Raw genomic sequence first — 12,899 nt, 5'->3', positions numbered from 1 at the left:
TAGACATCTTTGGCGTATTTGGTACATATGTTCCATGCCTCAAGGCGCATTTTCTGATGTACACAAATTTGTATTTTTTCAAACAGTGGCATCCCTACGGGTTTTGCATTGAATATTTTTGGGGAAAAAGTACTACTCCAATGCTTTCTTTTCAAAATAAAATCATTTTTAAAATCCTCATTTATTTTTGAGAAAATTTGATCTCTTGGTTTTTCTCTGTCCGACGCATGATTTTCACTCAAAAAAATTAAAATCGACAGAAAGCAAATTAAGAAATTAGATCAATTCTAAAATGAATGAGAATCTGAAAATTGCTTCATAACGCATTACCAATTTCCTAATAATATTTGAAAACATAATCTGCAAAAAAATAAATTTTTCATAAAAACAAGTTTTATTTTATTTTGTGACAGTAAGTATAAACGAATAGCACAAATTTGTTAATTAGTAATAATACCAAAACTGATTATTAAAATTGTTGGAAGTGGCCACCTGCACTTAGTATGCATGCTTCCGCCCTTCTATGCATGCTTCCGCCCTTCTACGCATGGAATTACGCACCCGTTCAAATATTCCCGGCGTATTTCGTATAGTTTCACACGAGGCAACTATTCGCTCTCTTAAATCTTCTAAAGTATTAACGGGAGTTTTATACACAAGAGTTTTAAGGTGACCCCATAAAAAAAATCTAAACTGTTGAGATCGGGGGATCTTGCTGGCCATTGCTGAGGTCCTCCGCGACCTATCCAACGATTAGGATAAACTGTATTTAAATGGTTTCGGACAATTACACTGAAATGAGCAGGGGCGCCATCGTGCAAGTGGCACATCTTCCAATAACCCAGGTAAGTCTTTTTCGAGAAAGTGTAAATGAGAACGACCATCAAGACGTCCCGGTAGAAAAAATGGGCCTATTAGATGATCACCTATAATTCCTGCCCATACATTAACCGAAAATTGGTGTTGGAAATGGGTTTCGGTTATTGCATGGGGATTTTCTTCAGCCCACACATGATTGTTATGGAAATTTTGAATGGCATTCCGAGAAAAATTTGCTTCGTCTGTGAACAAAATTTGTGTCTCAAACTGCGGATTTAGTGCAATACTTTGTAGATACCACTGACTGAAGTTCACACGCTGTGGAAAATCTCTGGGGAGTAATGCCTGCACTCTTGAAATATGGTATGGGTATAACAAAAAATCAACCAAAATACGCCAAAAAATTTGATGACAAATATCCAGAGTTCTAGCGATCTTCCTCGTACTCGTCTCAGGATGTTCCTCAATTTCTTGCAGCACCGCTTCCTCGATTTCAGGAGTTCTTACTACACGAGGTCTACCTTCCGGAGTCCCTTTCTTGAAACTACCAGTTTCCCCAAGTCAACGATGAATATTTGAAAAGGTTCGGCTATCTGATAAGGCACGATTAGGATATCTTTCCTGATAAATGCGCCTGGCTTCTGTTGCATTACCATCGGCAAGGCCATATACGTAATGCATTTGCGCCATTTCCGCATTCGTATAATTTACCATATTTACTGATATTCAGAAAAACAGCGGACTACCAAAATAACTTCAAAATCAATCAAAACACGCTGTGACAGTTTTTAACACCAACACCTTACTTTAAACCAACATCAATATTAGCTACTGACGTTTGTACATACAGAGAATTCGTTTTTTATTGCTATGGTGGGTACGCTGTTTTTTTTGCTTTTAATCTTTAAAAGAAATCACATATCGACAAACTCCATATTTCCAAGAGGTGCAGTAAATAAATTCTGCTACACGTCATTTATTCCAGGATAACTAAATTTATGTTTTCAAAAATTATTAAGCGGTGCTGCGTTATGACGCAATTTTAATTGAGAACAGTGCATCTGACAACAAACAAATACCTTTTAGATCCTCAATTATTTTGCAACAAATCTGATCTCTTAGTTTGCTTTCAGTCGATGCACGATACCGCATCAGATTTTTAAGGAATTTATCCTTAAGTAAAGCAACTTTTAATTTTTTGAGCGAAAACCATGCGTCGGGCAAAGAAAACCCAACAAATCAAATGTGCTCAAAAATGTATGGAGATTTTAAAAATGATTTTTAATTCAAGATAAAGTAGTGGAGTAGTATTTTTTTCGCCAAAAATATACATTTCAAAACTCGTACGTACGCCACTGGCAGAGAAAATTAAGAAAACATCAGAAAATGCGCCTTGAGGCATGGAACATATGTATCGAATATGCCAAAGATGTCTACAAAATTATCTCAGTTATTATTAAAAAACTGATTATTTTTGAAAACTTTGCCACCCTGTATCTCAAAAGTTAAGGCGTTTAGGACATACGTCCATAGGACGTTTTTTCCTTGAAATGGGTCTAAGAATTACCTCCCTAAATATTAGCATGTGTTTAAGGAACACCCTGTATATTTTACTTTTACTAATTGATTGTCTTTTTTATTTGACTAATGTACGTAATATATTTCTATGTTTTTGATAATGAAATTTTTATGATTATGTGGTCGTTTCTTCGTGAAGTCGCTCGTGCTTTGTACTTTATGGTTAAAAATAATTTAACAAGTAAAATCTTTAAAATGACTGATTTTCAACGAAGCACCGTGGTTTATGGAATGCAAAATTAACATCTGGGCTCAAAAATCCTGGGCCTAAGAAAGGAAACGCATTTTTTCTCTCCAAAATTACCTTTATTCTTCAACATACTCGCCTCCAAGAGCCACACAATCACTCCAGCGCTGCTCTAACATTTCAATACCACTTTTGTAGAACGATTTATCTTGTATATCAAAGTAGATCTCAGTTTCAGCAATAACCTCTTCATTCGAGCGAGTTTTTCCGCAATTTCGGCCTTCAAACGCTCCAGTAACGCTATATAATATTTACTGTTGATGGTATTTCCCAAAATATTGAGGCCGTAAACTTTCCAGCCGATTGTTGTGCTTTCGGGCCCTTTGGACGAGGTTCAGCAGTTGCTCTCCACTCAGATAACGATCCTTTTGAGTCCAGAGTGAAGTGGTGGATCCATGTTTCATCCATTGTCACATATCGACGCAAAAATTCCGGTTTGTTATGTTTAAATATGGCCAAACACTGCTCAGAATCATCAAGACATTCTTGTTTTTCGTCAACATTGAGCTCGCGCGGCACTCACTTTGAACAGAGCTTTTTCATAGTCAAATGCTCATGCAGTATAAAGTTATGCAATACCTTTACAATGTCAGCTGACTCACTTTTCGATCATTCGAAACGATTTTGTGGATTTTTTTTGTTTTCTGGTATTCTGCATCATTTGTGTCTCTACGACCACGTTTGAAGTCAGCAAACCAATGTTTTATTGTTGTTTCTGATGGAGCTTCGCTTGAATGATATTTTTTTATGAGTAGAATATCATGAAAGTTCAACAGCTGAAAAAGCGGTGAATGCAATAAATCTAGCGCCATCTATGTGTTAGGCCCGAGACTTGAAGTAGGTTTATTTCCTACCAGAGAAAAGATACAAAGAATAAGCTTATAATCGTTATCTCAATTAGTCTCCTTTATACAGGCCTCTAAAATATGTCAATGGCACTTTTTCTTCACAGGGTTAAATCTCTTGGTCAAATGAAACCTTTATATGAAAACGACAAAGGACAGCTGGTTGTAGAAACTGATGGTGGATATTATTCTATGGAAAATCAGAATTATTACAGAAGCACAATTTTCTTTGAATGTTGTAAAAAAAATGTTTGTGAGGTATGTATATTTTTTTTATCAGATAGCAACTAGATATAATGTCAAGAAAAAGGTATTAATAGATTCGAAAATCACTTCATGTGACATCTCATTATTATGGACAAACTTTGGAAATTTTGTTGAAGGTAGATGTCTCATTCAATTGTTATGTCTTAATGGTGATCTGTAAGAGTTTTATTTAAACACAGCTATGAACTATGTTTTCCTTCAGGAACATTCTGTCTCTATTCTTCCATTAAGTTGGCCAATTAATATAAAACATTTTCATTCACAGCAAAACTCGGAAGGTAAGGTCTCTCTTATATCATTTACAACGATTTTTGACGTGCAGGTCAAATATGTGAATGATTTTATTCAAAAATAACTTGGTATTTAGTAACAGAGAAGGCGCATATACAGGGTACAGCACAATGACCGTCGGTTTGACCTATTTTTGGAAATAATTGGATTCATATCCTGAAAATTGCCAAAAATAGGTTTTGTGTATATTCATTATTGAATAAAAATAATGGCGTTTTTCCAATATCTCTAGATATACCAGAAGTTGGACTTCCGTAATTCAATCGTAACATCATGTATATTTTCACATGTTTGAATAACCGGCACAATTCCAATGTGAGTTTATGTAATACACCCTATACCAAAACTGAACCGTTCTCGAAATGTTCATTTGTCAACTCAAACTAGGCTTTCGAGTGATTACCCTATACAATTCAAAAGTTTGATTCATCAAAATGCTTCGTTCCATATTTTCATATGAGTGACATTTCCAAAATGTGTTACAAGGTGTTCGGAATCGATGACTTATTCTAAAGATATAAAAATGGGCCAATACTCAGTTTTTTCAAGAGGAACACCCTGTATTTAAAGATAGACATTCCTTTCAAAAAACAACCGTTCCCGAGATATTTTAGTTTTTCTAAAAAAATGAAACATGCTCATGAACACCATAAAATCAGGTGCTACAAAAACTTAATTTCCAACACTTAGTTCAACAGTTCATTAGAGCTATTAATTTGCCGTCATGGTTTTTATTGAATATTTAAATGAAAAAATAATTGGTCAAAAAATGTTTATTTGAAATGTTTCATGTAAGATCGAAAATTTGAGAATATTGTTTTATCTTCTCACATAAAATATAAGTAAAATCTATTTCAAAATATGTTTTAAGACATTTCCGTTTACTTCTAGGCATTTATTAACTCTCTTCAAATCTATTTCAAAATATGTTTAAAGACATTTCCGTTTACTTCTAGGCATTTATTAACTCTCTTCATCAAACTGTTATTTACAGCACGACTGATTTCATCAGTATCTATTATATTGAATAAAATTTTCTATTTATCGTTTATGATTCTTTTACCGTTTAATACAATAGGAATGGTATGAAAACAAATGAAGGTAGTTGGTGACTTATTGATTGTATTTAATGAATTCGTGAGCAAAATGTCTCGTTTAGGTTATACGAACGAAGATTTTTTAAATTTGATTAGGATCGAACTTGGCGTGTTTTTTTGGTCTTGGCTCTCCTGGGATCTCCCATTGGGACGATTGGACTTTGGTTTCGATGTCATAACCATATACCCATAATTTGTCACCAGTTATGACCCTTTTAATCAAATCTGGATCGCCGTTGACGTCATTCAACAATGAGCCTTTTTCCTGAGAATAGTACAGCGAACGTGTCACTAGAGGCAGCACTAGTAGTAGGGACAAACATAAACTATTCACATGTAAAACAGTGTTATTTACGTAATATTAATTTATTATTTAAAAATATAAATCTGATATAAAAAATTATTTTGTGCTAGTATAATGCCAACAAAGCATTGCTCTTTTGCGAATTGTACGTCGGATAATCGATATCAGGAAGAAAACGTGTTTTTTATACCATTTATAAAACCTCATATTAACGAGGTTAGATGTAATAAATGGAGACATGCTTCAAGAAGAGTGGATTTAACAGTGCAATAAATAAATGAATATTCATATGTATGCTCTAAACATGAAATGAATAGTAAATTTTTCATAGTATATGAGATATAACCTCAATCGTTTATTAAATTATATCAATTTATTATATTTAATTAAATTTGTCATTACTATCTATATTTGATTCATATTTCACTCGGAAATAAATCTGAAATTCATAATTATTTTAAATTTCTTTTGTTACAGTTTGAATCTACTGCTACTCTTTTATTAGAGTATGTATACTAACCTGTCTATTAATTCACTTTTTTCCAATTACTTTTAAATTACGGCATGTAAGCCACATTTTAATGTTACAACATTGTTATCCTTTACAGTTGCAAATTTTAGTTCAGCTCCAGGAACATCTTCTGTTAAAAACATTCTTTTTTAATTGTAATTTACCATGTGTTTATATGAGGATAAGGGAGTGTTTGTCCCTACCGAACTACTAGCGCTGCTAGTGTGTAATTTTTCGTAATGATTATGATAATAATAATTTCTTTATTTACTCAGATTGATTTGTATAACCACAGGAGCAGAAGTACAAATGAAAAAGAGGAAAACGTCAATGTACAATATTGAAAAGAAATAAAACTATACAAAATAGATAATATCACAAAGTTGTAAATTAAAAAAAAATGTAAAAATAAATAAATATATATATATATATATATATATATATATATATATATATATATATATATATATATATATATATATATACATATACCTATACATACACCTATACACACATACATACACACACACACACATATATATATATATATATATATATATATATATATATATATATATATATATATATATATATACACAACATACACAGATGTATACCACATAAATATAATAATAGATAATTGTTTCCTATACACACATATATTATTGGATTACAAATAAAAGTCATCAATACTGTAGCAGTTCTTTGACAGAAGAAGTTGCTTCAGTCTTGATTTAAAAATGTGTACATTTTCAGAATTTCTGATATTGTCGGTTAGTTTATTAAAAAGTTTGCAGCCTTGAAACTCAAAACTTCTTTGGAAAAGAGCAGTGCGATATTGACTAGGTAATAATAATTCTATTTCGATAGATATATGTGCAAGCTTCCATTATGTATACTCCTGCTAGCGTTAATATTTTCAAATTCTGAAAAGTTTCTCTACAAGAATCTCTATAGTCCAACTTAGCAATGATCATAATAGCATACTTTTGTATACAAAACACACTAGACACGGTAGAGGATGTGTCCCATTTAAGGATGCCATATCTAAGATGCGAATTGAAGTTTGTGTAGTAGACAGTTAATAAAATACTTTGACCACAATGGTGGGATAGAAACCTAAGAGAATAACAGGCTTTTCTAAGTTTATTACATAAGTGGTCAATATGTGTCCTCCATTGAAGTTTGTCATCAAAAACAACACCCAACATTTTTGTTGACTTGGTTAGGTTCAATTCTAAATCAGTATCAACAAACAGATTCAACCCATATTGTTGCCCAGTATTCATCTTGAAATTTAACAAGTTAGTTTTGGCTTCATTCAACATCAAATTGTTTTTCTTTGACCACATAATAACTTTTTTGTAGGTCTCTAGAGCTGTGTTTTTCGCGGAGTCCATATCGTTTTCAATAATTATTATATTAGTATCATCAGCATAACACGTACAGTGAATGGCCGAGTTCTTATTTAGGTACACTGACAAGTCATTGGCAAAAGCTAAATACAAGAAGGGTCCTAGAATGGATCCCTGTGGTACCCCATCCTCATTATACTTCACGAAAAAGGTTCATTTCTGAGCGATATAAAACCCTTTCATTTCATATCTATAGAGGAGCATAAACAAATTAGTATGCCTTTCAGGATTTATAGTGATGTCGTTTAATATTTCGTATGCTTTTCAGCAAACCCTTTTATTTGATACCCATTTCATGGAGGTGCATAAAAAACTAGTCCGCCAAATTTCGAAATTTCTGGTATCTGTTCAATGCTGTCAAATTATATTTTTTTACGTGGTTCTCTAATGAAATGAAGGTTTAAAAAACAAAAAAATATTGAAACAGAATTTTTAATGACGTTTCCCTAAATCATTGGGGGCATTAGTATTTATACAACTTCTGAAACAACGACTCGAACTGTCGTTATTATTTTGCGTTGATTGTAATAATAACTACAGTACAAAAAACTTCATTTTGTAGCTTTCTCAGCGATCAGAGGCTCTTGAAATTGAAAAATCTTCTGGAACTACCTAACAAAGATAATACATTTCAAAGATAGTATCAGAAAATTTAATGAGCTTGACCAAGTACTAATACAATCATGTTTTTTCTTCAGGAACCTATAAAATTGCTCAGTAAAACTACTTCGACCTTCAATTTTACTTGGAAAACACCTGCTGCTTGTCCCAAACTGAAACCCAGAACCAGATGCCGTTTCAAACAACCATTCAGTGATCAATATTCGTAAGTATCACTACACTACATAGTTCACAATAAATGAAGTTTTTTTTTTTTAGGTATGATTTCACCACGTTGAGTAGGACGGACTTGAAATTGAATGTTTCAGGATCTGTATACCTGTTCGATATTTGCCAACATAATGTGTCAAAATGTAAAGAAAAAGGTAAGTTTTGCTTTATTGTTTGTCTTCGTGCCAGCAAAACAATGAAAAGCGTTACACAAATAAAAAAAGGGTCAATAATCTCGGAAAGCGTCAAATGTCTAATTTTATTTCTGTAATATTCAATCTCATAGTGAATCCTGTATAAAGTTCCTCTTACAATAAAACTAACAACTCTCTCGACACATGCTAAATACTTGACTTTCATAGGCATAATTTTGATACTTTGATAGGAATAGTAATTTTGGTAGGATTTCTGTCTATTTGAAAATAAAATATAAACCATGTTACTCGCTAATAATGAAGCTTTTATAAATGAAATGGTTTTTGAAATCGGTTCAAGTAGTTTTTTAGTTTATCCATTATGAACAAACAAACGAATATTTTCTATTCATAATTTTAGATTATATAGATATGGGGTATACAATAGAATTGGTAATTGTATATAACTCTACATATATTTTACTCACTCCTTTTGTAGAGGTGCCAATTGACTTCTCTCGTTGAATTCAAGTATCTCGCAAATATTAAAAAAAAAAAATATTATTCTTTGATATTTAAAAATACTAAAAAATAAACTGGCCAAAATAGTCTGATGAGGTAGTTAAATTAGAAATACTGTCAAGAATGAGGGAAAAAATAAAATTGGAAATAAAAAACGTAAAAAACACTAATTTGTAAAGAAAAATTATTGTGACCTGGAATGGAGATGAATTGATATAATCAATAAGTGCTTTATGAAGTTTTGATTGTTGGTATCCACAATCCTGTTATCGCCTGAAGACAATTGTGAATGCTAACAGTCAAAACGTTGTGAATTGGTTTGTTTTGAATTCTTTCTCCTCGATACTTTTCCTTTTTTAATTTGTTTTGCGTTTATTCTAATCGTTTATTTTTTTTATTTTATTGTAACTTTCTTTTTTTTTTTTCATTATTTTATGCATATATATTAATCCATTACATAGACTCACTTTCATTTCAGATTACAACCAGTGTTCATTCAATTTTTTTCAATCATTTCTATTTGAACTAACTCAATCTGAATATTTTGGACCAGTTATTTTTAGTATTTGCAACAATTTAAATATTTAATTCATTCAACTTCATTCTTCCATAGATTTCATATCTGTAAGAACTTTTCAGACAATGAAAGTACGAACCTGTATCAGCACCCTTTCTTTATTATTCATCTAATTATTTTTGATTTCAGTAGATTGTATTTTACTTTTGTTGTCTCAACATTTTTATCCACATTTTAGTCTTGTTTATTGGTTTGGTAGATGATGAGAAAAAAAAATTCTAAATATCTTATGGATTTATAGAATAGATCAATAGATTTTTCAGAAATTTAGAATACATATACAGAAGATAAAAAAAGCATTTTTAGTCAATGAGTTTTCTTTTTCAGATTGTACTTATGTTCCTGTTGATAAATCGCTTGTAATTTATGGAAATAAGACACATTTAGAATTCAGTTTGAACAAAACTTGCAATGACCCCCAACAATTCAATAAGGCATTGTTTGAACTTGTTTGTGATAAAATTATAAATAATGATCATTTCGAATTCAAGAGCTTGGAAAATTGTACTCTACTATTCCAGCTAAAAACCCACCAGGCCTGCTCAGAAAAGGTAAAGAATTTTATATATAATTGTTGTTCAGTCATCTTCATGACATGAAGAATAATTTGGACACTAAATCCAATCATTCTTCCGTCCCAAATCTACATGCCCCCGACTTTTTAATTAGAATTGACCTCAAATATTATTCTTCACTTGACATAACTAGTATGCACATCTTTTGATAAGTAGAATTTGGAACCTATAGCGTGAATTGAATGTATTGAAAACATTTTTCCGTCACCATAATAAAATTGCTGTATCTCAATGCGTGTTTTGCTAACCAAGTTAGCATCATCAGGAGATGACTAAAACTACTTCTTGCAAGCTATGTTATTGTTTTTTTATACATCTACTCAAATCATTAACATGAGTTTTGAGTATAGTGTTTGGCAATTATCCTATTGTAATTTACCACCAAAAGATTTAATAACCGAATAATAATTGAAGATGTATTTATGTGCTGTAATTTTTTTTATTCATTTCAATAGTCTTTTTCTTGAAAGGTGAGTTTAAAAACGGCTTTGCTGACACTCCGCCCATTCACCTCAATATATTTTTTATTCTGTATGTTCTTACTTTAGGTGACTAAAGACGTTTTATTATTATTATTATTATTATATTGCAGTGTAGTGCAAGGCAAATACCAATACCATAGAAACAAAATAGTTTCTAATGTCCAATTCAAACTATTAATAAAATGATTCATAAATGAAAAGTTTTGAATTTTCTATGGCAGGGCACCCTTCATCGTACAAGTCGGAACGTCATTTTTAATGAGTTATCTGAGCCATTTCTTTTTTTCTCACGACCCTTCACAGCAACAGTAGCATCAGATCCAATACAATTCTTGATAAACTCTGTAATCTGTTTGTGGTTGAAGGTTGCTGTTGGAAAATCACTTTCAGTTTATGATTCCATGGTAATCCATGCAAATTTCTCGTAAACCAGTTCATATTTTTCTTCACATTTGGATTATAATATCCGATGTCTGTAGGTAAATTTATCAAACGAGAATACCACATTCCAGTTTCAATTCTTGAAATTGCAATTTCTTTGCATATTTTTTTTTTGTGTTACCATATTGAAAACCTTGTGCATCGATAATCAACATGATACCTCGCTTGATGACTCCATTAAAATGAAGTATTCAAACAATTTGTAAATTACTTATAATGATGATTAAGCCATATTAATTGAATCTATCCAACTATTATGTTTGTTACCAAATCTTAGCCATTTATCAAAACCTTTTCCATTATTCTTTCTTTTAAGACTCTTGTCCGCAAGATAGACATCGATATATTTCACTTTTTGCAATTGCTCTTTGCAAAAACCTCTTGAAATATCCTGCTTTTTCGAATCTTTCAATAAATACGTTATAATATTTGTCAAGGCACATGAATGTGCCTTATTTCTAAATCCGTAATGGTGAAGCTTTCGCAGCAGTATCTCATGATTCACACAGTCAAAAGCTTTCGATAAATCACAAAACAGCCGCCACAACTTCCCCATCATTGATTCCAGTATATATTTCATATAAAAGTGAAAAAATTGCATCATTTGTGTTCTTATTGCACTGAAATCCAAACTGTTTGATGCTCAATATATCACACGCCTGCAAAAAGTCAAACATTCTTTTCTTAACGAGTCTTTCGATGATTTTGGCTAACGTAGGAATGAGTGAAATGGGCCTAAAATTCCTAGGAGAGCTCACTTCACCACCTTTATAGATCGGTGTGACAATTGATGTTTTGAGAAACTGTGGAAATATGCCTTCTTTGAAGAATCCATTTATCAGAGATACTAGATGGTTCAGAGCATTATCTGGAAGATTTTCAAAGATCCTAACAGAAATTTCATCAAATCCTGTTGCGGTTTTATTTTTAATTGTATGTAACGTTTCTTTCAATTCATCAATATTAGTGTCATGCAAGATTAGGTTTTCATTAGCATTGAAGTTTGCTAGATTTATTAGTGGATCATAAGCTACGGGTATATTTTTTGTCAATTCATCTGCAACTGAAGTATAATACTCATTTAATGTGTTCGGATTCAACTCCAAATCTACTTTCTTTTTGGGTTTTTTTCCTACAAGATCATTTACTATCTTCCAACTCTCCTTTGATTTGTTGGTGGAACTATCAATGCGATTTTTATAATAATTTTCCTTTGCTAACTTTATCTACTTTCGATATACTGATCTGTACATATTGTAGTAGTTATGGAAAGAATCTGTATTTGTATATTTTCTGATATAATGCAGAGATCTCATACTTCTTGCAGAATTCTTTAGTCCTTTTGTGAGCCAATGTTTCTTATGTTTGTTTTTAATCTTTCGAATTGGAAAAGTATTCATGTTGATGCATATACAAACATTAACATAGCTTGTTCTGGTGCGGAAGAAGGGTTTCAATAGATTTGCATATTTCTCTTAGTTGATATGCATATCTTCAATTTCGACTTCAATATTTGTCTAAACTCTGTCCTAGTACTGCTTGATTCAAGTTGCCAGTTTCGCAAACAGTGTTTAATGACTTTGATATATTCTTCACCACAGTAAAAGGCTGTGGAATAATAAATTTTGCTAGCTCATAACATTTTTCGTAATTTACTTCAGAAAATGAAATTATCAATAATATATTTTTGAAGGACATATTTGTGCCTTTAAAGAGGGAAAAGTCAAAGATTATTCCTGAGTACTCTGTACATTCAATGGATTCTCCAAATGGCCACTCAGTAGATACTGCTACTAAAACAAAAGATCCTCAAACAAATGAGAAGGAAGTTGTCAGAAACAGAGGCGATATAAGAAGAAACTTGAAGAATTGTTCAGTTGAGAATCACGAGACTGGTTTCGAATTCAATATCAGCAGTTTGAAACTAAACGTAATTATGCAATCATTTAAATGAATTTATGGT

General features: G+C 31.8%; 1 protein-coding gene across 6 annotated transcripts in view; it reads left to right on the top strand.

Annotated features, from left to right (window-relative positions):
• The window catches only part of Lerp (lysosomal enzyme receptor protein), a 99,707-nt gene that overhangs the window by 76,049 nt on the left and 10,759 nt on the right, over positions 1-12,899 (top strand). For all 6 annotated transcript variants that reach the window (XM_074175132.1, XM_074175131.1, XM_074175136.1 and 3 more), the window contains 5 exons: positions 3,597-3,747; positions 8,073-8,200; positions 8,254-8,360; positions 9,766-9,989; positions 12,630-12,866. In XM_074175132.1, coding sequence (XP_074031233.1) covers positions 3,597-3,747; positions 8,073-8,200; positions 8,254-8,360; positions 9,766-9,989; positions 12,630-12,866 — 847 coding nt within the window. The remainder of the gene's footprint in view (positions 1-3,596; positions 3,748-8,072; positions 8,201-8,253; positions 8,361-9,765; positions 9,990-12,629; positions 12,867-12,899) is intronic.

Source organism: Leptinotarsa decemlineata, unplaced genomic scaffold (assembly GCF_025532065.1).
Source record: "Leptinotarsa decemlineata unplaced genomic scaffold, Ldec_3_MD MMD2_tig00000882_RagTag_RagTag, whole genome shotgun sequence".
In the NCBI taxonomy this organism is placed as follows: Eukaryota; Metazoa; Arthropoda; class Insecta; order Coleoptera; family Chrysomelidae; genus Leptinotarsa; species Leptinotarsa decemlineata.
The sequence above is the reverse complement of the archived record's forward strand: the minus strand, read 5'-3'. Positions and strand labels throughout refer to the sequence as shown.